The sequence below is a fragment of the Amphibalanus amphitrite genome, unplaced genomic scaffold (genome assembly GCF_019059575.1).
Source record: "Amphibalanus amphitrite isolate SeventyFive unplaced genomic scaffold, NRLGWU_Aamphi_draft 000791F_arrow, whole genome shotgun sequence".
Lineage (NCBI taxonomy): Eukaryota > Metazoa > Arthropoda > Thecostraca > Balanomorpha > Balanidae > Amphibalanus > Amphibalanus amphitrite.
Window position 1 is genome coordinate 238798 of NW_024882285.1, and position 22985 is coordinate 261782.

The 22985-nt window shown below is 49.4% G+C and overlaps 3 protein-coding genes across 4 annotated transcripts; 1 reads left to right on the forward strand and 2 right to left on the reverse strand.

The window, feature by feature from the left end:
- Positions 1-355: 355 nt before the first annotated feature.
- Positions 356-4727, reverse strand: LOC122366222 (autophagy-related protein 101-like). 2 transcript variants are annotated; one of them, XM_043338205.1, is made up of 6 exons: positions 4570-4727; positions 3811-3875; positions 3309-3470; positions 2790-3003; positions 1570-1736; positions 356-798 (listed from the first exon to the last, which is right to left on the reverse strand). In XM_043338205.1, the coding sequence occupies exons 2-6, from the start codon at positions 3838-3840 to the stop codon at positions 715-717; spliced, it is 657 nt and encodes a 218-aa protein (XP_043194140.1). In that variant the 5' UTR covers positions 3841-3875; positions 4570-4727; the 3' UTR covers positions 356-714. The 2 variants fall into 2 exon arrangements, with proteins under 2 accessions (XP_043194140.1, XP_043194141.1); XM_043338206.1 differs by lacking the exon at positions 4570-4727 and adding an exon at positions 4366-4543.
- Positions 4716-8487, forward strand: LOC122366221 (C-factor-like). The gene is made up of 5 exons (XM_043338204.1): positions 4716-4919; positions 5254-5305; positions 6897-7084; positions 7365-7523; positions 7856-8487. The coding sequence occupies exons 1-5, from the start codon at positions 4785-4787 to the stop codon at positions 8078-8080; spliced, it is 759 nt and encodes a 252-aa protein (XP_043194139.1). The 5' UTR covers positions 4716-4784; the 3' UTR covers positions 8081-8487.
- Positions 8488-9037: 550 nt separating this feature from the next.
- Positions 9038-22470, reverse strand: LOC122366223 (apolipoprotein D-like). Its single transcript, XM_043338207.1, has 6 exons — positions 22316-22470; positions 19682-19815; positions 18124-18215; positions 15109-15204; positions 10774-10904; positions 9038-10401 (listed from the first exon to the last, which is right to left on the reverse strand). Exons 1-6 carry the CDS (start codon positions 22415-22417, stop codon positions 10273-10275), a joined length of 684 nt encoding a protein of 227 aa, XP_043194142.1. The 5' UTR covers positions 22418-22470; the 3' UTR covers positions 9038-10272.
- Positions 22471-22985: the final 515 nt, after the last annotated feature.

Consider the following 22985-nt stretch of genomic DNA (forward strand, 5'->3'; position numbering starts at 1 on the left):
CCTCTGGCCTATAAATGTCTTATTAGCGTCAGAACTGCAAACGTTGCTCATGTTTTGCTGGTCGATCAGCGCCACTATTTTCAAACTGTTATAAAAACTTATCACAGATTATCATCTCTCCTGCAAGTGTATGCTAGTACTATCCTTATCTCTATTTACCGCGCAAGCCGGATGGGAGTCTATTCCTTTTGCAGCTATAATAACGGTTAAGGCATTGCAACTTGACGCTGACTTTCGAGCTCAGTGATCGTTTCATCCTCGCGCTCGCCACCACCCATGTTCTCCATTCCTAATCCCGCCGTCCTCTCTAAGATTCAGCATCACGTAGCACAGCTCGAGGCGAGCAGACAGAATCAGTATAAATAAAAATGTATTGCAAAGCCTATGCACTCGCACACATACTCTGTCGTTGCCGGCACGCGGCGAGTTGCAGTGGCACCCGTCTCTAGTGGTACCGAATAAATACTCGTGGGGCGGGGGCGTGCGGCGGCCGGCAGTCCATTACCGGCCGGCCGCTAAAGCTGCGAGCGGTCCTCGCCGCGGAGATCAGCTCCTGAACCCCTCGGTCTCTTTCTCGGTGTGTTTCTGTCGGCAGTATCCGCTCTGTAGCGGCCCATCGCGGCCTCTGTCTGCGCCGGCCCGGTCCGACCTAAGCACGGTCGCCGTTATGGCCCGTCCGTCTGTCTGTGGATCGGTTCCTAGGCGGCCGTCGGGTCACATGGCCAGTGTGTCCTTGAGCAGCTTCTTGACGGCGGTGCCCACCGAGGGGTTGGTGACGCCGCTCGTCTGGTAGTCAACCTGCGGACAGAAAAACGCACGGTGAGATCAGGAAACGGAGCTTTGCGGCATATAAGACATTATTATGGTTAAAAATGTGATCGTATTATGTACCTACTTATAGTTACCGTGATATTATGCTGCTAGCCGGGTGGGATAGGCCACAATACGGAGGGCCCGGTACACTAAACCACTCCAAGCCGGTAAAACGAAAGAAAACAAATGCATATTTTTATGCTGAACGTTGATGGCGGTTGTCGCAGCCACATTGCCGTAATAAAAGCAAAACAGTGTAACGCAACAGCTCGGCACGGTAGCCATCCTATAAATAAACCCATGTTGAATCCTTCAACGCTATGATGAAATTGCGCCTCGCTGGTCGCAAAGGTCGGGCTCAGGTCCAAACCAAGCATTGGTAATGCGAGGTGCTGACGTGTCATAACATCGTAGAAGGCAAAGTCGCATATACATGTATATGCGACTTATGTATCGACCGGTGTTGCAGCGAATACCAAACAAGCAGGACATATACAAATGCTAGACGGGAGGCAAGAGCAATTTTTAACGAAAAACAAGTTCGTAATTTCCATGCAGATGTAGCACACAACGGAATTCGTCGGCATCCCAGAACACCCGCGTTTGAGTTTGAGCTATCACGGCAAATTAAAGCCAATCATTGAATTTCAATAAAACTTCATATAACCTCATATTGTTGGTAATCCCCCAATATTCATGTTCCTTCCATAGACCAAAAATACGACCTCGCAGCCCCGGAGAGCCGCCGGCACAGACCTTGAAGAGGTAGGGCTGTACGTCCGGGAAGGAGGTATCGAAGACGAGGTCGAGCTCGGCCTGCGGCGGCGTGTGCGGCAGGTACTGCTGCCGGTTCATGGCCTGCACCACGTGGCGCAGCTTCTCCGTCAGTACGTCCACCACCTTCTCCCGGAACACCTTCCGCTCTGTGGAGGAGGGAGAGGGGATGAGGGTCAGACGCTATTGTCGGAGCGCTTCACACCCAGCATGACATAAGTCGGACAGTGTCATTGCACGTTCCCCGCTCCATGCGTACATTTTACTCAGACCATTGCCGAAAACTTGACTTCGGTCTTCGGTATAATGCAATTTGCAAGTCTTTACAATGGAGAAAAGAAATCAATGGACATAAAAGATTTACCGCTGTTAGAAGTACACCAACAAACATGACACAACAGTGAAACGATTCACTTTACGATGCCGTGCATTACACGCATTTTTACTTTACGTCACACAGCATGAGCAGACATCGGCTAAACTCTACAATCAGCGTCGTATATCGACAGAGCATCTTCCGAATATCAATGCAAACAAACTCGGCGTTTCGAAACCTGTACCAAACCATACCAACGTGGTTGTTAAACGCGCCTCGCAGATATAAGCTCGCGAGATAGCGTAAATAAATACACGGAGATTTTGCCGCTGCAACAGGATGAGATATTAAGACAAAAATACGCTAAGCTTACTTCAAACCCTGGTTCAAGTTCAACTTTGCACTTCAAACATTCCGTTCAAACATGCTTAGTCAGCATGCCGTCGCAGATAAGGGCCCACAATGGCAAGTGACAAAGCGTCCTATTTGTCCCCTCTATCGCTGTTTTTCTCGATAAGAACAAACGAAACAGCAAGCGGCCCACTCCTGACAAACACGGGACATAACACGGGAAAGTCAGCTTTCAGATTTATCGACGCACTGAAAGAAAAGTCGATGTTCTACCAAGCTACATATTGTTCAACGCAATGAAGGAAGGTCGATGTTTTACCAAGCTTGAATGACGCTAAGAGTGCATGATGGTAAATGGTAATGTGTCCCATAGAACAGCTGCAGCTTGCTCCCGAGTCGTTTGTTGGATCCTATTGGTATTATATTGGTAAAATATAGGTATTCCAGCCTTTGTTATATGCAGCCCACTATCCACAGACACGAGCGGTCTAATTACGACACTTGCTAAAATGCTCGCTACAACAACGGAACTGACCTCTTTCGTTCTCCAGATCGACCGTCTCCATGCGCAGCGTCCACACCTCCCATGGCATGCACTCGGTGGCGAACGGCCACTTGGCCTTCTTCTTCTGGTAGAACTCGAGCGAGATCTGGCCCTGGTGGGGCCGCTCGGCGGCCGCCATCATGCTGCTGAACTGGGACACCTCCTGCTCCAGCACGCGCTGCATGCTCGGTGAGGAGCAGCGCACCTGCGGTCCGGCGACGGGCGTTACGACGGGATGGACTGAGGAGAACCCTGGTCTGGTACAGCTTATTCAGGCAGCTAGGGATTCAACTGATGATGATGATGCAAGGTTAATCCAAACAGAAGAGTGAAAAGGGGACTGAACATGAATTGTCATGATAATTTTAGGCTGTCCTTACAAGTAAATAAATTACACCTCAATAGTAGGTAGCTGATTCATGTTTCAGACAGCTATTTTGGCAATCAATGAAAGTAGATACTTACATGCAACTTATGTAGGTAGGTAGGCATCTTTTATATACGACTCACATGGGTGACCTCCAGAACAGGCAGGTCAACATCCTGGAAGCCGACTGAGCCGAGCGAGTACAGGTTGTGCTTGTGGCAGCTGAACTTGCCCAGCGTCCGGTGGAACAGCACTGTGCTGAACACGCTGCCCACGATGTCACTCACCATGCATGCCTCGCATGACTGTAAGGCAATGACCGGCTGTCAGCTGAGGCAGAATCTTACAGGGTAAACAGCATGGAATGGAAAAAGGAAAAAGATAAATGTTTCAAAAATGGAACATTGCTCCACATTCTAGTAATATTTATCAATATAAACAATGTGATATTAGAATCCGTTGGTGATAAGTCAGGAAATACTTATGGCTATTTTGAGTAATATAAAGGGGGAAGGAAAGTGAATGGGCCATAGCAGCCACAGGAAGAAATAGCTTGAGAAAGTTTAGGAGAATTGTTCTCCTGCATCATTCTGAGACATTACCATTAGGTACACTATGGTTTCAGACACAAATATGCAAACTTACAAATTCAAAGACTTGTGTGCGGGCATTCATTTTGTTAGGGTATAACCAGCACCCATTCAGGTTACCTGAAACAAAAAAGGGCTCTGTTAAAGAAAAAAGCAGATACTGCCATTTTTCATGCTAAGTCTTTGTTGTGCCACCCAAGTTCCATGCTGAGGCTGTAACGTGGCACTGTGCAAACATTATTCTTGGGACCAGCAGGCAGGTCCAACACTACATCAGTGAACACAGACAGCACACAGCAAGGCATTGCACAATGCATGATGCAAAAGCCCTCAGCAAATTCGCCTTTGCCTTGCGCTTATGCATCAAGCATGCACTGAGTGCAAAGCACACATTGTCCTGGTCAGTACATATGACAAAACATAAAACAACGAAACAAGACAGAAACATTGGAATGATGAATGATTGCATCACAAATCAAAATGAAAATTGAAATAACTTGAAAACAGCGTCAGCGATTGACGTAGGTGTATTGGTATGCTTTGCCACTGTACCTACTGTTCTTATTACCTACAGCCTTGCCTACAGCATTGTTTTGCTACTTTGACTTACTGCAAAACCATCAAGCATGGATACCAAAAATGTATCCGCTGAAATGAATGCCCCAACAGTATCCCTAACAACACTGATTCTCTTTTTCAATTTTTATTTGTTTGTGGCCAAGAGGCCAACAATCCGTAGGGTAAATAAAAATTATCCTGCCTCCAAGGTCAAATACGAATTGAAATACTTCTGTTCAAAAACAGATGCCATTACTATTAGAAGCTGCAATAGAGGCTGCTCTTGAAGGTTGACAGATGTCGAAAATATGAGGTCAGCAGGAATAGCGAACTGTATATGAACAGAGAGTTATGCACTTTTATTTTTACCAGCTAATATCCACAGTCATCTCAATTACGTGGCGGCGAAAGGAAGTGGACGGGAGAGGTCCTGTTGAATTTCAAAGCAAATAAGTTAAATTATATATTTAAATGGCATTCTCGGTCTTAGTGACTGGAGCCAATCGTGGTATTGGCTTGGAGCTAACGAGACGCCTGGTATCTCAATCTGGAACTGATCAAGCCAAGCATGTATTTGCCACTTGCAGAAATACCGGTGATTGTAAGGTGAGACTTTTTATAAATTGTTTTCATATTTTTCATTAATAGGGACTTCCCAGATGCTTTATTTAGGAGGGATTATGCCCCACTAATTCTGTATGAGTCAGAAAATCAACTATCCAGTAGAACTTGTAGTAGAAATATCACCAAAAATCGGGCAATGTTATGACTTCATCCATGGTTACGAGAAAGTTTGGATATTGTGTTGAACTCAGTCCAGTTTGAAGTTAAATGAATTTGATGTAACAGGTGAACAGTGGGGACTATCTAACTAAATTTGCTTTAATCTACCTATGTTTTGTTGTCTGTTGATGGTGCATTTCTTTCTTTTTCTTTACAGGATCTTGATGACATCAAGGAAAAACATGACAACCTCCATATCTTAGAGCTTGGTCAGTACCTATGATGGTAGATCAGATTGGTAAATAGGGCTATTTGATTTGTTTGGACATTTGCATTCAATGTTCAACCCAGGGCAAGGCCAGATCCAAGTTGGTCAATGTCAGTGCTTTGGTTTCCACACATGTATTAGTAGTTCATTTGAATCTGCAGCTCATTCTGAGGTAAATGATACCTTTCCTTGATTCATTTCTACTCCATACCACTGTCTACTCCATACTCTACTCACATCAAAAACACTTCAGAAATGATGTCATTTCTACTCCCTTATGCAGTTTGGTAGGTAGTCATTGATAAAAAAATTGATTTAATGTTCTCAAATGAACTCTGTGGTATTGTCACTTGTTACGCAAGATTTGACAAGCATCCATATAGCCTCATGCCTTGCTCTCACCTGGTTCTCTCACCTGGTAGGGTTCTCCTTGCCTAGCAGCCATAAGGATATGGTAGTAGACATGATGGGAACCCATGATCAAAGGACACGCCAGTTCACCAACAAACATTGCCCGTCGTCTGTCGCTGTGGTTTAACTGGATTTGATGTGTCCACTGGTAACATGTCTGTGTAGAACAATCACTGATTTCCTGATAATAAATGCTTTTAACAAGTCGTTGAAGTGAGTTGAGTGAGTTGGAACTCACTCAGCAAACTTGTACAGGTCATCATGTATCGCTCGAGACAATGCAGTTTTGAAGGTGCTCAGGCTTCCTGCGGCTACTACATTATCAGGCAGTCCGTTCCAGAGGGCTACGCTTCTGTGTGAAAAACATCGCTTGCGCACATCTGAGACCGCTCGTGTTACATGGATTTTGAAGCGATGCCCTCTAGTGCCACTATGAGGCTCATGCCCATCCTGTAGAGACTCAGAACTTGTATGGCCTCAGTTGGAAAAAAACTGAAGTATGCATATTGTGAGGGGCGAGGGCTATTGAGTTTGCTTGTACCATCAAATTTCTTTTTTTCTGCTTTAGGTATCTGGTAGGTACCATGAGATGAGAACAATTGTTCTGCACAGTTCAATATGTTGCACCTTTGGATTAATCCAAAGGTGCAACATATTGAACTGTGCAGAAGTTCACACATGGCATCATGGGTCAGGAACCTGACAGTAGGTGCCTGAAAATTAGTGCCAAAAGGTCAATTTGGCATTTAAGATCAAGTATGCTAAAAACTAACTATTTTTGATGCAATGTAAGCTAAGTATCACAGAAAAAAAATTGGGTACCATCAACTCTGTTTCATGAATGGTAGAGCCCAAATGAAGTGCCATAGTGTCTCAAGACAATAACTATTAACCAGTGCATTTCTTTTTGTGATCCTTATGACTGGTCACAACTTGTTCACCCTGTGTCAATATGAATGACAAAAAGTCATGACGTTTTCTATATATTCTGAAGAAAACGTTTCTTTTAGCTTCTCACCGCACGACACCGATATTCACGCCTTTATGGTAGGTGAAAACATCGAACTTATACTGAAGCGTCTCTCGATGGATTGTGGGCACGATGGTGACGTTTGACCGGACCTGACGTACGTACTCTACCCCCTACCACCTGACCTGACGTCCCGTATTCCTTACCACAGATGTGACCGACGAGGCGAGCTACCCGCGCCTGGTAAAACAGGTGGAACAGGTGGTCAAGGGTGACGGCCTGAACTTGCTCATCAACAATGCCGGCTTTGCCAACAACCAGCCGCTGCACGAGCTCACCTCGGAACAGATGAGGCACATGTATGACGTCAACTGCATCGCGCCAATCATGCTCACAAAGGTTAGTGAATGTAACTCAGCTGCAGCTACTGGTCATGGTTTACGGGCGATGTTAAATTAAATCATGCTTGTAGTTAGATACTGCTCCAGTTTTGTCTTTTGGAAGCTTTCTTAGGAAACCGATGATTGTTTTATGCGTATCGGTATGCAATAAGCGCGAGGAAAAAGGGCCTGGCACTGCTTTTGTGGCCTAAAGACAATGACTCTTAATGACTTTTTGGCATCCACCTGCATCCAATCTCCCGTGGCGTGCGCGCATCTGACCTCCCCGACCCCATCAGGCGTTCCTGCCGCTGCTGCGGGCGGGGTCACACGCCAACCCGGACCTGAGCGGGGAGATCATGTGCTGGAAGCGCGCCGCGGTGGTCAACATCAACTCCAGGATGGGGTCGATCGCCGACAATGGCATGGGCAAGTTCTACGCCTACCGCGCCAGCAAGGTGAGCTGCTCAGGGGGAGAGGGTGTGGGCGCTGTCGGGTTTTTATAAGACTCGTTTTTTTCAATGCATGGCCTCATGTTCAGTGCTATAGTATTGAGAAATGTTTTCGCATTCATGCATTTTTCTGGAAGCTAGTCTCAAATCTTAATCGACGCGATGTGAACAGATTGGACGTAATGGAAACGATCTGGTAAGTAGACAAACTTGATAATGATCTACACACTGGTGACAATGTACAAGGCTAGTTTCTTAGCTTGCCGCTAGTTTCATCCGCATTCGCCTGCCCGCGTAGTTGTAGCTGCTAGCGGTGTGATTGGTGTTCCGTCCGCCAGGCGGCGCAGAACGCAGTAACGCGCTCACTGGGGATCGACCTGCGACCCGAGCGTATCCTGGTGGTCAGCGTCGACCCCGGCTGGGTACAGACGCGCATGGGCGGGCCCAACGGCAAGATATCGCCGGAGGAGAGCGCGCGCCGTATCGTCAGCACCCTGTCCAAACTGGGTCCCGAGCATACGTCCACCTACATGGACAACTTGGGCGAGCCGCTTCCTTGGTGAGGTGCGCGCCGGGAGAAGAATACCCCTATTTCATATACCTCCACGGCCCCGACCCCAATGGCCGGTCCTGGTTCACTCTGAGAAGTCTGAGAGGTGCCAGTGAGCAGGGCAAATGTTAAGGTCTGAAGCTCAGGTCGGAAACATTTGTACGAAACCGATTAGTTGTGTGATGTCCTTTAGTCCGTTGTTTTATGTTACGTTAAGAAAGAATCGAAATATTTTATTCTATTGCTGAGCTTACTGGGATAGACGTGAAGCATATTTTGACTTTCTAGTATGTTTTGTGCACTGTTTTCAGAGTCTCTAATTCTATTGCCCTTCAAATATCAACGAAATCGTCTCCATGCTTTCAAACATTTCACTCATGTGTCGTACGTGAACTAAAATAAATATGTTTCGTATTAAAATTGGTATTGAAAGTATGCATCCTCCTTAGTCCTTACCCAATATTTTTCATCTTCATGTTTACTTAGAATTTGCAGCGACGGTAGGGTAATAATGTGAGTGAATTATTGGTATCAACAACGTTGGACTCCGGCATACCGCTATGCGGTAGAGTTAGACACCGGCCTCTGACTTCTAACAGCCAGGTCGATACGGTGCCTGCCAGTTGGAAGACGAGCTTTTCTAAGACTATCCACGCGTGATTGAGGTGCTTCTAGTGGGTGCTAGACTCTAGGAAATTCATTTGGGAGCCATACCGGCTATCCACCTGAACTAACAGAAATTAATATTTCCGTTGCTATCGTTTAGTCAAATCGTTAAGATGTCGGTTTCGAACGAAGTTTTTTATATGTATTTTGGCTTAACATAAATTTCAAACGTAAAAAGGATGCTACGAACTTGAAACCAAAGTCATCAGGCACCGTATGCTATCTCATGTTCGAAAAAATGTCATGAATCTTATTTTACTGCGATAAATGGTGGAAGCATCAGCCCGATGTTGCAAAGACCGAATTGATCATAGCACGTATATTACAACAGTCGGGAATGGGAATCCGGAACTGGGCAGCGCACACTGGGGGAGCGATGTTTATTAGCAGACTAATACAGACCTGAATGTTAATACCTTTCCGGTTCCTTCATTGTACCTCGCATAACGGAGTCGGTGTGATGATGCGTAAACACTGAGGAGCTCAAATGGATCGATTCACTGTCGTGCCTAAAGCCGCCGCGAAAACTCCTTAAAACTAGTCAACAACGTAAATCCTACTCGACAACAAAACTGTTTTGGCTTGATAAAAAGCCACTTAACAACATCAGCAACAGCAAACTTAACAAAGTAACAATTATTAATACAGTTATTCTAACGACCGTAACAATGCAGGGTTCACAACAGGTACAAATTATCCCAATCACTCATACATCAGTCCTTACACGCGATCGGCCACACGGTATGAGCGCCCGTTTCTTTACTGTGCGCCTCTTCCGCCCGTTCTCACGAGATTGTTCCGCTGCGAGCGATGCCTGCTCTCTGCAAGCTTTTTTCGTTGATCGTCTCGACATGGATGGAGGTGAAACACCTCTACCCGGACGGCTCGCGTGTTTGGACGGAACGGGACCTGTTAGAGGCGTTACGGACTGTCTGTCTTTCCTGGCGCGCTGGGAGCAGAAGGGTTCGGTGGCTGGTTCTCTCGGCTTTCGTCGGGGGAACTGGGAGTCATAATGAGGATTGTCAGGTACCAATGCCGACTGCCTATTTTGTGTTGGATGTTGATCTTACTGTGGGGTTCCGTCAGGTGTGAATTGTATTAGAAATTAGAATGTTTTGCAAAGGGTCGCGCTGCTGTTTTGCGTAGCGTGTTTCATCGAAGAGGGCTCTCTATTCTGGACAGTGATAGAGACTGATCAGCTAGCTGGGTTCCCTATAGTTCCATTTGTAATGAATGTTCGTAGTGATGCGATTTGGCCGTACCTTCAACTGTAAGGAAGAAGCCACACACTAACAGATCGCGCTCTCACAACACATCGCTCAATAACAATAACAATACACTGGTGATCGGGCGACACGCCTCGCCCCGGGCCGTCTCAGCGGCTAATACTCCGCCACTATCAGCGAGAGAGTGTCCAATCCACCTCAGTCCTTCACTTTGAACACCCCAGAGCTGCTGAATAGCCTCTCGCTACGTTGAGCCACCTCAGTACTGTTTCCGACGACCGCTCTCAGGCTTCCTGCTGGGGTCGGTTCGATCTCAGAGACCGAGCCAGTTGATGAACCCGCTCAGAGTCTTGCCCTGAACACGCCGCTGGATCCGTGATGTCATTCCGCCCGTCAGCCAATCAGCGAACGTCCGTGGCGCGTCGCTCCTCCGATTGGTCTCCTGTGAACGCGAACACCGAGCAACGATGTTAGTGAACACGAACAGGCTGTTATCGGTGATGCGCATGCTAGACAATGTGCTTTTAGGAATCTCTGAGCGCTTTCTGCGCAGTGCTAATGGTCCCATACAACACCTGATTCCCGGGTGTCAAATAACTTCAACTCCACAATAGCGCTAGAAAGTGGCATTAGAGCTGACAGCGTTTCACCGTTCGGTGACGCCCTGTCAGAAAAGCATCCCGTCCACTCCCCATCTTCACCTTCCCTCCACCCGCGCTAGATTCCAGCCGAACAGTGGGTGACTCGGCACTGCCGCCGTCCCTCCACTCCGGACACTCGATGTAGGAAGGAGGCCGCTCGCTGCGACACCTACCCTGACGGTGCAGCTCTGGTAGGCCCGCTCCATGTCCACATCGTTGAGTCGCAGCTGAATCATGGCCGCGAAGGCGCGCTCCAGTACGAACGGGTGCGGATACTGCTCCCGGGTCATCAGCCAGACGGCCTCTGTCGGAGAGAGGGAGGGCGGGGAGGAGTGTTATGTATTATTGGAGGGGCTTTGAGAATGGTTTATCCTCCCGAGCGAGGGTGAATGAGGTTGTCTTCACGTTCGTTGTATAATGCATGAGAACCTCTTGCCGCCACAAAGTTCCGTTTTGCTACTACGTGTTCCGGTCCGCTGGGTTGTGAACTGGTACGTCACTTCCCGTGGTTTCCACGAAGCTCATCGGTTACACGCCCTGGGGGCGTTATACAATGTCGTCGCTCCCACGACGGCAGGCCGCTCGGCCAGGTGGGTCACTGTGCTATATTGATATACAAACGCGTCCCAGTGACACCCGAGCGTGTCCTGACGCCGCCGCGTTTTCTAGCTACTCGCCGCTATTGTCCAGTTCCCAGTGAACATTAGGACGGGAATTGACGCATATCAGCCGGCGGTCGTCACGGAGCCGGCGTCACGCGTCACGGGCCGTCACGGTGTGTCCGTTTGTGGTCGTTGTGACTGACGGCGTCCTGCTTTCCGTACCCAAACAACGCTAGTTGGGCTAGTCGGAGTGGTGGTCCGGAAATGTGTGCCGTGGGGCTGAAGGCAGCTCAGGTATTCGGAAAGAGGCGTTACGTAAAAGGATTCATTCATAAAGCACCGGCACGTCCTGTAATAGAGTCCGATCATCCAAGGGTCTGATCGGAACGTGGCTGAAGCGCTCCACCCCGACACGGCTCGTGACCTTCCCTGGGTTCACGCTCCACCGCGCGGACCGGCCTGGCGGCTCTGGCTTTGGCGGGGTGGCTATCCTGTGTCGCGACAACTACAGCTGCTCCGTTGTCGCCCAGCCGGAGCCGGAGTGTGCCGCCTGTCAGCTGGAGAGCCTCTGGCTTCGGGTGAGGCCGCCTGTCGGTCCACCGTTTACCCTGGCCGCCGTGTACCGGCCTCCACGCCGGACCGCGGCGGCACTCAGCGCGGACATTGGTGCACTTGAAACTCAGTACCAACGTGTTTTATTGCAATACGAGGGACCTGTTTTTATCATGGGTGACCTCAATTGCAATATGCTTGACTCTATGACTAACGCCGGCCGAGCTCGCCTGGCTGACATGCTTGAAGCTTTTCATCTGTTTCAATTCGTCTCACAACCCACATTCTCATCAGGTTCTTTGCTCGACGTTGTGATTTCCAATGCGGGCGACGGTGTTAAGAAAATAGGAGTTTTTAGATGCGCTTTTAGTCCTCATTGTTTTGTCCGATCACTTTTAAAGTTTACGAGATGTCGTCCAAAGCCCTGTCGTGTCCCCACTCGCAAATTGAAGGATGTCGACCGTACGCGTTTGTTGCATGACTTGAACTTCGCTGACTGGTCTAGGGTTTTTAATTCCGTTCCCGTGTGTGATAAGTGGTCTCATTTTCTTTCCGTTTTAGTTCCGATCATTGACAAGCATGCTCCAATCAAATGTATTACTATCAGGAACCCGAACGCGCCACCTGTGACCCGTGCCACCCTCGACCTGATGGCACAGCGGCGGGGAGTGTTGCGTCGCGAGGGCAAATCGCCGGCCTTCCGCGATCTGGATAGGCAGGTCAGGTCAGCCATCCGTCGTGACTGCTGTGCGGGTATCGAGGAGAGTCTGCGTACTCGAGGGAGCGGCTCCCTGTACCGCAGTATCCGACCCATTCTGACAGGGAAGAGGGACGGCGCGCGCAACCTCCCCGCCGCTACACCGGACGAGATGAACGAGCATTTTGTGAGTGTGGGACCACGTGTAGCCGCTAGCCTGGCTGGCCTCGGTCCGCCGCCTGATGTCCCGTGCCGTCTGCCCCGCGTGGGTGCGTGTGGGTTTCGGGTGGCGGGCACGACCCTTGCCGGCTTGCGGGAGGTTATGTTCTCCATGAGGCGCTCCGGTGCGTGTGGGTCTGATGGCATCTGCATCCGCATCCTACTCCTCTGTTTTGACGCCATAAGTCCCATCCTTCTCCACATTATCAACACATGCCTTACCTCCTGTGACTTCCCCCAAACCTGGAAACACTCCCTGGTGTTCCCTATTTTCAAATCCGGTGATCCTGCCATGACCTCCAATTACCGTCCTATTTCCATTGTACCTGTCATGGCCAAGATTGTTGAGCGTGTGGTGCAGAGCCAGCTGCTTGCCTACATGTCTCACAATCACCTCCTATCCTCATCCCAGCACGGCTTCCGTCCTCGTCATTCCACTGAAACCGCTCTACTATCTGTCACAAACCGTATCCTTTCCAACATGGATCATGTTCATATCTCACTCCTATGTCTCCTGGACCTTAGCAAATGTTTTGATGTCATCCCACATCATCTACTCCTTTCCAAGCTAGAACTGTACAACATAGATCCCACTTGGTTTTCCGCTTACCTTTCCGGTCATTCTCAGTCAGTCTCTATCTCCAGTCCTTCCGGTCGTAGAGTGGTTTCAAAGCCCCTTCCTAACACCATGGGAGTGTTCCAGGGATCCGTCCTCGGTCCTCTCCTGTTCACCATCTTCGCTAATGACCTCAGTCTGCACGCGCCGGACGCCCATGTGATCCAGTACGCTGACGATACCCAAATCCTAATATCCGACGTCAAATCCAATCTCCCATCCCTCATCCAACGCATGGAGACCATCCTTGCATCCCTGTCTTCATGGTTCCATGCTCATGGTCTGAAACTCAACGCTTCCAAAACTGAACTCCTTCTCCTTGGTACCAGACAGAACACCCGGCACCTCCCTCCTGTCAGCGTACGGATCGGTGGGGAGACCGTTCAGGAGAGCCGCACTGCTAAAAATCTCGGCGTTATTTTTGACAAACATCTGACTTGGGAAGCACACGTGACCGATATCGTTCACAAGTGCATCGGCATCCTGATCGGTCTCCGTCACCTGAGACATTTCCTCCCGCAGAGGGCTCTGCTCTCAATAGTTCAGAGTTTGGTGCTTTCGCGAGTATCTTACTGCATCTCAGTTTACGGGAACGGATCCGCGGCGAACGATGCTCGGATGCTCAAGGTTGTCAATTTTGCAGCGCGTGTAGTGACCGGTCTTAGGAAATTTGATCACATCTCTCGAGCGCGAAATCAGTTGTGTTTTATGGTGCCGCGGCAAATGCATGATTTGTATACCTTGACTGCAGCTCACAAGATACTTGTCAGTGGAGAGCCGTCCGAACTGGCCTCACTCTTCCAGTGCTTTTCCGACGCGCGCAATTGTGACCGGCCAACTAGACAGGACGGGCGTCTTCGGCCGCCGGCTTTCCGAACCGTGACCGGACAGCGATCTTTTAGTTACCGAGCTGTGACGCTTCTCAACCGCCTACCAATCGAGACCCGAGCTCTGGGCCCGTCTGCTTTTAAGCGCGCTGCCAAGTCGCTGGTACTGCAGTAGCTTTTACGACCGTGTGTGCATGAGCGGTGTGCGTGTATGTATGCTGTGTACATGTTGCGTGACATCCCTCCCACCTCATTGACACTTTGTTTTATCTATCTAACTTAAGGCACAGAATAGCCACAACCATGTGTGGAGTGTCTGTTGATGTAATACATACATACAAGGGTCTCATGGAATGTAATGGAAGACATGTGAGTTTGAACTTTGAGTGAAGGAGCGAAAGCTGAATCACCGAAGTGGCGGAGACTGTAACCGCGCATGGAGCAGTAGCACCAAACGCTGGGAGACTGCAGGCGCGCACAGGACGATAACACCGAACGCTGGGAGACTGCAGGCTCGCACAAGGCGGTAACACTTAACTGTGGGAGACTGCAGGCGCGCACAGAGCGGTAGCACCAAATGTTAAAGGGGCAGTCTTGCGCACAGCAGGAACACCAAACTGGTGGAGACTGCAGATGCGCATACTGCGGTAATGCCAAAATGGATGACTGCATCGACGCAAGGACGTATTTGAGACTGCAACGACGCATTAAGGGTAACACTAGGGATAAGAGATCACGACGACATTGGGAGCGGTAGCGCTGGGTGATGGGGAAACTGCAACGACGCAAGGGGCAGCATCACCAGTTGCTGGAGGACTGCGTTATCGCGCACAATAATAGCGCCAACATTGAACATTCTATGCATTGGATTTTTACCAGTTTTGGATTTTTTATCGTGGGTAAACGCAACTGCATTGATTCCATTTCACTATACGGTGGAGTGCTTTCTTGCTATGGTACTGGCGATGTTGACGACCCTATGACGGCGTTCTTACCTCTCCGGTTGAGCACGTTGCTGCCCGAGCACTGGTACTCGATGGTGAAGTTGGCGTAGTCGGTGGCGATTACCTGGTAGTCCTCGTTCCGGTTATCTGACGACAGGGGCACGATGTGATTAGATAGACATCCCGAGGGTGTGGTTATGGATGTGGGATGTGCTGAGGTATGCATCTCATGGGACATGGTTACAATCAAGATATGGTTACGACGGTTTGGGCTGCATTGAACGAACAAGATAGCGTTCGTTCAATGGTAGGATATATCGCTTCCGTCACTGCTATGCTGAGGCATCATTGCATTCGAAATTACAATTTACAGGTCCTTATTTATTGGTAATTAATAGTGTGAGGCCGTATGCAAGAATGATAAGCACATTTCTTCAGTTCTGTTGCGCATCATTGGCCTACTGGATACTGTGGTAGCGCCGCGGATCTGGGTGCGGTTCATGATGTGGCAAATTCTACTACCGCCACAGAATGAGTAGGAGTTTGTTCCCTGACCTGAATTTTGAAACACCTGTACGAACACCGCTGGAACGCAGCGTCGGACGATTGTGTTCCTTGCAATTCAGTCACGTCTCACATGTTTAATCGGGGCGAGGCGGGCGGAAAGTGCTGGAAGATATGTTAATGAAGACAGGAGGAGCAAGTTGATGGACGTCATTTCGTTACAGAGTGGCAAAATACAGGGTGCGTTTAATAGGTGCTCCGTTAGGATCTCTTGTATCGCTTTGTTACCCTTGCTGCTTGTCATAGTGTGGCGTTCGACTTCTTTTCATTAGGTAATTCGTGTCTCATATTAGAACATTCGGACCGCTGCAACGTCTACCAATATGCGACATTGGAGTCGAAACAAAGGCAGTCATGCGAATCTGCCGTGAATGACGTCTATGACGTGAATCCGCCATCCCGCCTGTTCATATCATCCGTGAGACAGAGATTGTCCACGCCTTCCCAGCTCGTCTCATCACGTTTGACCGATTCGCCGCTGCGTGAATTTTCCTCCGTCACCGGCCTCAGATCCGGGTCGCGACTGTCGGCGCTCGTCCTACCATGTGTGTCGGCGGGTGGCGGCGCCGACACCCCAGACGGAGCCGCGCTGGCTCGCGTGTCAAGTTAGCGCGCTCTGTCGTCGGCCCGCCCCGCCGAACAATGGTACAGCACTCGGGACGGGCCGGTATAGCGGGACGCAGCCAGAGCGTGACCTCGGCGGTCGCCATCAGCTCCGGTTATGCAAATCCACTCGCGCGAACGAGAGGCTGGGATTGTGCCCCACCTTTGTATATTCGTGTACGAGTGTGTAGTTGTCGATGAATGTGGAGGGTGGAGGAAATTCGGTCACCTGAGAGCGCATAAAACTCTGCTTTATGGACATATTAGCGGTGACCGGTGCGGTCTTAGGTTGAAGCATGTAATGGCTAGCCTGCACGTATCTGTCAGGTCAAGTGATAGCTGCTGATTAAAAATGACTTCGGGAGCCGTTGGGTACCGGATGAAGGTCAGACTAACTCCTAAAGGCATTTCATTCATTTAAAATGCATCATAAATACATTATGCCTACAATTGGAATGCAGATAAATGAATGTCTGATGAGCTGTTCGTTATGTGATTGCAATGTTATTTGAAAAATGATTGTCTTCCGGGTGCATTACCTCTCACGATTCAAATCTCCAGCCAATGTAATGATGGCCGTCTATTATTAGCACTTTCTGTCTCCGCTTTTCGAGACATCTATCTTACCATCTTTATTATGACGCCCTGACATGGCAAGAGAACGTGGAAGGAATGTGGGTGTTTGTGACGGAAACGAGAGCTTCGTGAGATGATCGTGCTCAGGGAGATAACGAGGGAGAGATCAGACAAGTGAGCAGCCACGCCACTAGAATGGAGACTGAGCGATGACGAGGTGGGGCGTACGATGACAAATGGGTTCAGAGATGACGCGGCGTCTGTCCCCGTGAGTGACGCCGTGTCATGCGGGTGTCGGCGTGATGTCGTTAGGAGGTGACGGTGTCACGGGTAAGCGCGTCACGGCACATCCGCAGTCTTGGTCTCGATGTGACCGACCTTCCTGGTCGGGTGCACCTGGAATCGCCCGTGCGGAATGACCTGACATATGTAAGGTCATTGAGGTTACTATTTGCACTGTTCTATGTGACATTAAGAGTTTGAAACTGTGTGCTGGATTGGGGATGCCTCTGGCCAAGCCTCGGATTACATGCCTCAGCTTTTTGTTGATAGTGAATTATTTCGGTCGCCTTCTGAGCTCAGCGTGGCTACCTGCCTGACTGGACGATCACACTGTGTCCGTTCGGTAACAATAACCGGAAAACGACAGAGGCTGTGACCCGAATCTTACCAGTTGATCCAATTATAACGTCATGGAGGACCTCTGTGTGAGGAATAACTCCTATGACGAATGAAGCCATACAGTCCCCGGCGCTTTCTCTCAGAAGGCGTTCGAGTGCTCATTGTCATGCCTGCCACCCGAAAGCCGATTGAGCTCTTTGTCGAGCTCGAAAAGTGAAAATCCGTGGAGAAGTGGAGCCGCGGGAGGCGCCCCGGCGCCGGTCGGAGGCCGTGTCACGGTAGACGGTGCGTGCCGCCCCGCCCGGCCACGGCGGCTCATCACCGCCGCCTTTATTGGAGCACGACCGGCAGCGGCCGGTGAAAGGGCCCGGCCGGCGCGGCGACCCGCGGGGAGCCCGGCCAGCGCACCCTCCCGGCTCCCGACGGCAGGGCCCCGCGGGGGGTGTGACCCGCGGCGGGGCGCGGTGGGAAATACCGGCCCCGGGTGTTGATTGTGATGGATTAATGTGGTGAGATGATGTAATGGGATGAGATGATGATGAGGCGTGATGCGGAAGGGTTAGTTGAAAATCTGACAATTACATTTGTAAAACACGGCCGCACTTCTACTGGGCGTGTTTATCTGCCATTGCTGATTAAACGACGAACGTGGCTTTGTACTGATCTCCGAGTCCCAAGCCTCTCACGTGACTAAATACTCACAGAGGAAGTAGTTTTGCTTGTAGCGCATGATGGATGGCTCCGAAGGATTCTTCATCCAGAGACGGTTCTGGTAGTTGGTGACTCGGTTGGTTCTGAAACGGAGACGTGCATTCAGTCTGGCGTTTTGTCGCAGGGCAGCAGTTCCGGAGGTGCCATCCCAAGACCGATGCGGTAGCGCACAGCCAGGTTTGATTGGAAAGTTGAAAACACCTATTCTACGATTACGTAAAATGAAATAAAATACGAATGCTGACTATTTTCATCGAAATGATTGATTTATGTATTACAGCTCGTGTCAAATTTTGATTTTGTTCACAAAGAGGGCACGTGTTCGATTGAATATCCGAAACCATGCAGGCTCCAACCGTTTATGTTCGCAACAGCTGGGTATGGGTTTTTATCACTCGAGGTGGAATGCTCTGGTCTGCATCGCGGTTCGAACATCTGTGATCTCGTTTGCCTCCCGGATACCAAAACAGCCACTTGACCTGGAAGCCGGTGTTTTCCTCCGCGTTTTACACACAGGGCGGCACTGTTTCTGCTCTCTGGCACACTCTCTAGCCTGGCCGGGATGCAGCTCACGCGACTGGCGCCTGCCGGCGGTGGTTTTTGAGTAGGAGAGCACACTTGTGTCCCGAGCCGCACGGCATGGGTCTCTCGGGCCGTGACCGCGCGCCAGCCTCTGCGCCTCGCTTCCGGCGGGAAAGCGGGTCGGCGTCAGGACAAAGGCCGCCGCCCAAAAGGGTAATGGGTCGGGGGTGATCCACGGAAACCGCCAGTGTCGGCCGCGGGTGAGGTTAAGGAGAGCGCTGGAGAACAAAACGAAATTTAGACGACGACTGTTTCTGGGGTTGTGTTCTTTATTGTTTCCGACCACGCGCAGAGCTGGGGCAAACGTGTGGAACAAATGACTGCTTTTAATTTGGAGCCTAAAGACTGGATGGTCTAAACTGATATAATATATAATATACATACTTCTCTTCACTTTGGCCTTGCCCTTACGATGCTAACAATAAATAAGTGCCAGCTTGTGCGATACGGGTCACCGTATAGCTCCCTCTGTCACGGCCACTTTGTCGGTGTTCGGATAAAACCCATAGACACAGTCGGTATTTGAGAAGCCCCTCACGCGCCACCCCGGCACTCAGCCGCCGTATTCAGAACATTGTTCGCGTTCACCAGGCATTGTCCCTCGTCCGGGGCCGGACGCGCATTCATCTCGTGAGTCCGCGACTGATAAGGGTAGCTGAGCTCTCGATTTGGTGACAGTACATCGATTTGGTGACAGACGGTACGGGCAGAAAGACGCACGGGACGGGCGAGCGGAGATTCGCGTGCCAACGACATCGCATTTTGGGTAGGATAACTCAGTAACTATTTGAACTGAGCGTAGCATAGTGTTTATAAACTTTGTGATTTCCAATGACTTTTGGTCGCTGATCTTTTGCAACAATGCTGTTTGGAAGATATCGCCTTATAAAGAAACGGCCATTGGGTGCCCTTTCTCAAGCTCAATACCGATCTGTAATTGCACTGCTCACTCCCTATCGCTACTCACAGGCTGTTGACGTAGCTGGTCTGGATCCTGAGCTTGTCGTTTCGGTCCTTGAAGTAGAGCCAGCTCCAGCACTGTGACAGCGGTACTGTTGCCTCGTTGGTGTAGATGTACTGCAGGTACCACCGGCCCAGGTACTAAAATGGGAAAACGTAAAATGTAAAAACGAGCAGACAAAGAGGGTCATGGAAGTTAGGGACCAGCAAGCTCGCTCGGGCGTGCGAATTTCGGGCATTCTTTCGTCAACCGTTGTAGCCTATTCACCGATAGCCCTATGTTTTGTTAATGGCAGCTCACGAGTTACGATTAGTGTCCCTCCGCGTCACGGCTGAGCAGTTTCTGTTGGAGATAGCGTAGTATAGTACACACCCCCAGCGGCGCCGGTAGCGTGAGAAACCAACCGTCACGCTTCGTGCGGGGGAGGCGGGAACCTCTCGTCACGGCGAGCACTTAGTGCTCGTCGGATACTCCTGAATCTCGACACCTTTCGGATCTCACCGCCTCCCCCCTCTCTCTCTCCTCTCTCTCTCTCTCTCTCTCTCTCTCTCTCTCTCTCTCTCTCTCTCTCTCTCTCTCTCTCTCTCTCTCTCTCTCTCTCTCTCTCTCTCTCTCTCTCTCTCTCTCTCTCTCTCCCTTCCTTTCTCTATCTCTTGTCCGTCGGTCGTTTTCTCCCATCCTGCACAGATCACTTCTGTCCGTCCCTGTCACTTTTGCTCTCCAGCGATGGCACAGGAGATGCGTTTGAACGCAGTTCTGTCCTCCCATTACTCAACGCCATCTCTCCAACGATGACTAGAGATTTACATCGGAAAGCTTTGGAGTACTTTCCGTGAGTCAATTCTGGTTGTGATTATGCACTTTTCCTTTAACTCTCCTAAGATTCTTCTCTGAGAAGCAGCCGTTGCGCTTAAAACGCAGGTAACAAATCACTGTCTTGAACAGTTTTTTGCGCGCTGGGACCATTATATGAAACCCAACAGTAAACATTAGTGACAACAGTCAAGCACACTATATTAACGACTGTAGTCGCATACAAAAAAGGTAATGTAGGTAAACCATCATGTTAGAATGTTGTTCATGCTGAATTATGTGTTGACCGTTTATAATTGAACCTCAATGTTATTGGACGAAAAAGACGTTCGCTGGATCATTTTTGTCCCCAAATATCTGCCGCCCGCTATAGTGACAATCGTCAAACACAACATTGGCGACTGACTACAGCTGCACACACAACAGTGTCCAAACTGCTTCTTGTTGGTGACTACAACATAACACCTAGCACTAGCACTGGCCCTGGTAACTGCAGCAGCGACACAACGGTAGGTGTTGCATAGTAACTGCAACAAAACACATGCCACTTACACCTGATAGTGTGATTGCAGATGCTCATACTGGTGACTATAACAAAGCACAGCACTATTATAGTACCAATCCTTTCGGTAGCTACAATAGCGCACACAAGTGTAACTCACGCCAGGCGACTGCAATAAAACACAATAAGCTAGCACCGGTCCGTCCAAGTGACTGCATCAGCGCACACAACAGGAACACCGAAGCTTAGGGTCATCGCCAACTGATTCGTAGTATCAGTCAAACAAGACTGTAAAGTGTAGGTAGAAGTAACTAGAACAGTCTCAAAACTTGTGAGTTTTGAGGAACGAGGTTCGAGGCTCGAGGATCGAGGAGCGATAATCGCACAACTAAATGCGCGACTGAGCTGCATTGTTTTCAAGTATGGACTGTCCACCACAGCAGCATTTTGGCTTTCAAATTAATCAAATAAGCGCTGTCCAGCAGAGCAGCATTTCGGATGAAAGCCCATGTGTTTCCGCTGTTATCTGCTCGTTGAGAGATAGGGAAGAAAAGCCTGCTATTATACGCACAAGAAAAACTAAGTGAGTTTGCTTGAAATTTCTGGTCTACGCAGTTTTGAACAAGGAACGTTTTTGTACTTATAAAGAAATGATTACTTCATAAACATAAACATATACATAGATCAGTGATCATAAACGGTGGTTTACTTGCATGGCGATCTCGAGAGCCGCACAACTGATTGATGGGAAGTCCTCCATCAGACTGGTCTCATCGGCAGCGGTTAGTCGCGTTTGAAAAGTCAAAATTGTGATATAGGGGAAAAGAACGAAATCGTTGATAGCCGTGAGTTCCCAGAATGAATTTGCATATTCTAACAAGTGCTGCAAGTTCGCCTTTGCAGATTTGGGCCGTGCTTTGTTACAAGTTTCCTAACAAACGAGTTTGTACATTTGGTGTTTTTTATTAAAATTTCGAAAATCATAGACAATGAAGCGGCCTTAGGTTGTTATTCAACCTGTATCAACACTGGCTCAGGCTTCATCAGTTCAATAATAGGAGTTCAGAGTTGTCAGCCCTTATCGGCCTTTCCTGTCTCGGTTTCGGCGTCATGTGGAGGTAAACCTACGAGAACCAATGTTTGGAACGTCGTAAACAAATAATGTGCCTAATATTTTTGCGTAATCGAAACGACGCAGTCCTGCTTCTGCCTTCTGCACTCGCTGTCAGTCGTAGGCCTACCTCTGCATCCAATGCCAGCCATGCATCCACACCCAATATCGGTCCCATCTGTTCTGTACCTATTCACCAAATGTCGGTACTCACCGAGTCGATATCGAATGTCTCGATGGCGGGGAAGCGGCGGCAGCGGCCCGACGCTCCTGCCGCCATCACCAGCAGCACTCCCAGTAGACAGACGGCACGCATGGCGGCGGTGTGGCGGAGGAGATGGCACGTGTGCTCCGGAGGACTGCCGGCCGACGACTGGTGCCGCCCCGCGCGCCGTCGACGGCCGCCACCGACCAGGGTATATTGAGTGAACCACCGACGGCCCGGCGACCGCCGGGGGAGGATAGCGCCGCCACGCAGGGAGGAGAGAGAGGGAGAGAGAGAGAGCCCGCTTCCCCCCCGAAGGAGACAGTGAGTTGGACGGAGTGGAATTCCGAGGAATTCCGATTGGTCAGGGGAGGCTACTGTCGTCTGTCTCTGCCGGGGTCAGTATGTCGCAGCTATTTCAGATATTTGTTTATGTGCGCTTTGGTATGCTTCATTCGATGGAATAATGACACTCAAGCTTTTTTCCAGATAACCATTCCTCGTTATCTGTTTATAACACTGGCAGTTCGTTGAAGATTGGTTGGCATCCTACGCGTTCACATTTTATCATGACATTTTCGTATTGTAGAGAATGGTAATGCTATTCAATTACATGTTGCCGTTAGCGTTATAATGATCAAGCCATATAGGTAATCGACAGCATTGCTAAATATCATTT

Excerpts from the sequence above, each read along its gene's own strand:
- LOC122366223 (XM_043338207.1), bottom strand. The coding sequence starts at position 22,417 with ATGCGTGCCGTCTGTCTACTGGGAGTGCTGCTGGTGATGGCGGCAGGA. Across the intron at positions 19,816-22,315 it reads AGACATTCGATATCGACTCG|TACCTGGGCCGGTGGTACCT; the intron begins GTGAGTACCGAC and ends TTCCCATTTTAG. Across the intron at positions 18,216-19,681 it reads ACCAGCTACGTCAACAGCCT|AACCAACCGAGTCACCAACT; the intron begins GTGAGTAGCGAT and ends TCTCCGTTTCAG.
- LOC122366222 (XM_043338205.1), bottom strand. The coding sequence starts at position 3,840 with ATGAATGCCCGCACACAAGTCTTTGAATTT. Across the intron at positions 1,737-2,789 it reads CGATCTGGAGAACGAAAGAG|AGCGGAAGGTGTTCCGGGAG; the intron begins GTCAGTTCCGTT and ends CCTCCTCCACAG. Across the intron at positions 799-1,569 it reads TACAGCCCTACCTCTTCAAG|GTTGACTACCAGACGAGCGG; the intron begins GTCTGTGCCGGC and ends TTCTGTCCGCAG.
- LOC122366221 (XM_043338204.1), top strand. The coding sequence starts at position 4,785 with ATGGCATTCTCGGTCTTAGTGACTGGAGCCAATCGTGGTATTGGCTTG. Across the intron at positions 5,306-6,896 it reads CCTCCATATCTTAGAGCTTG|ATGTGACCGACGAGGCGAGC; the intron begins GTCAGTACCTAT and ends TCCTTACCACAG. Across the intron at positions 7,085-7,364 it reads CGCCAATCATGCTCACAAAG|GCGTTCCTGCCGCTGCTGCG; the intron begins GTTAGTGAATGT and ends CGACCCCATCAG.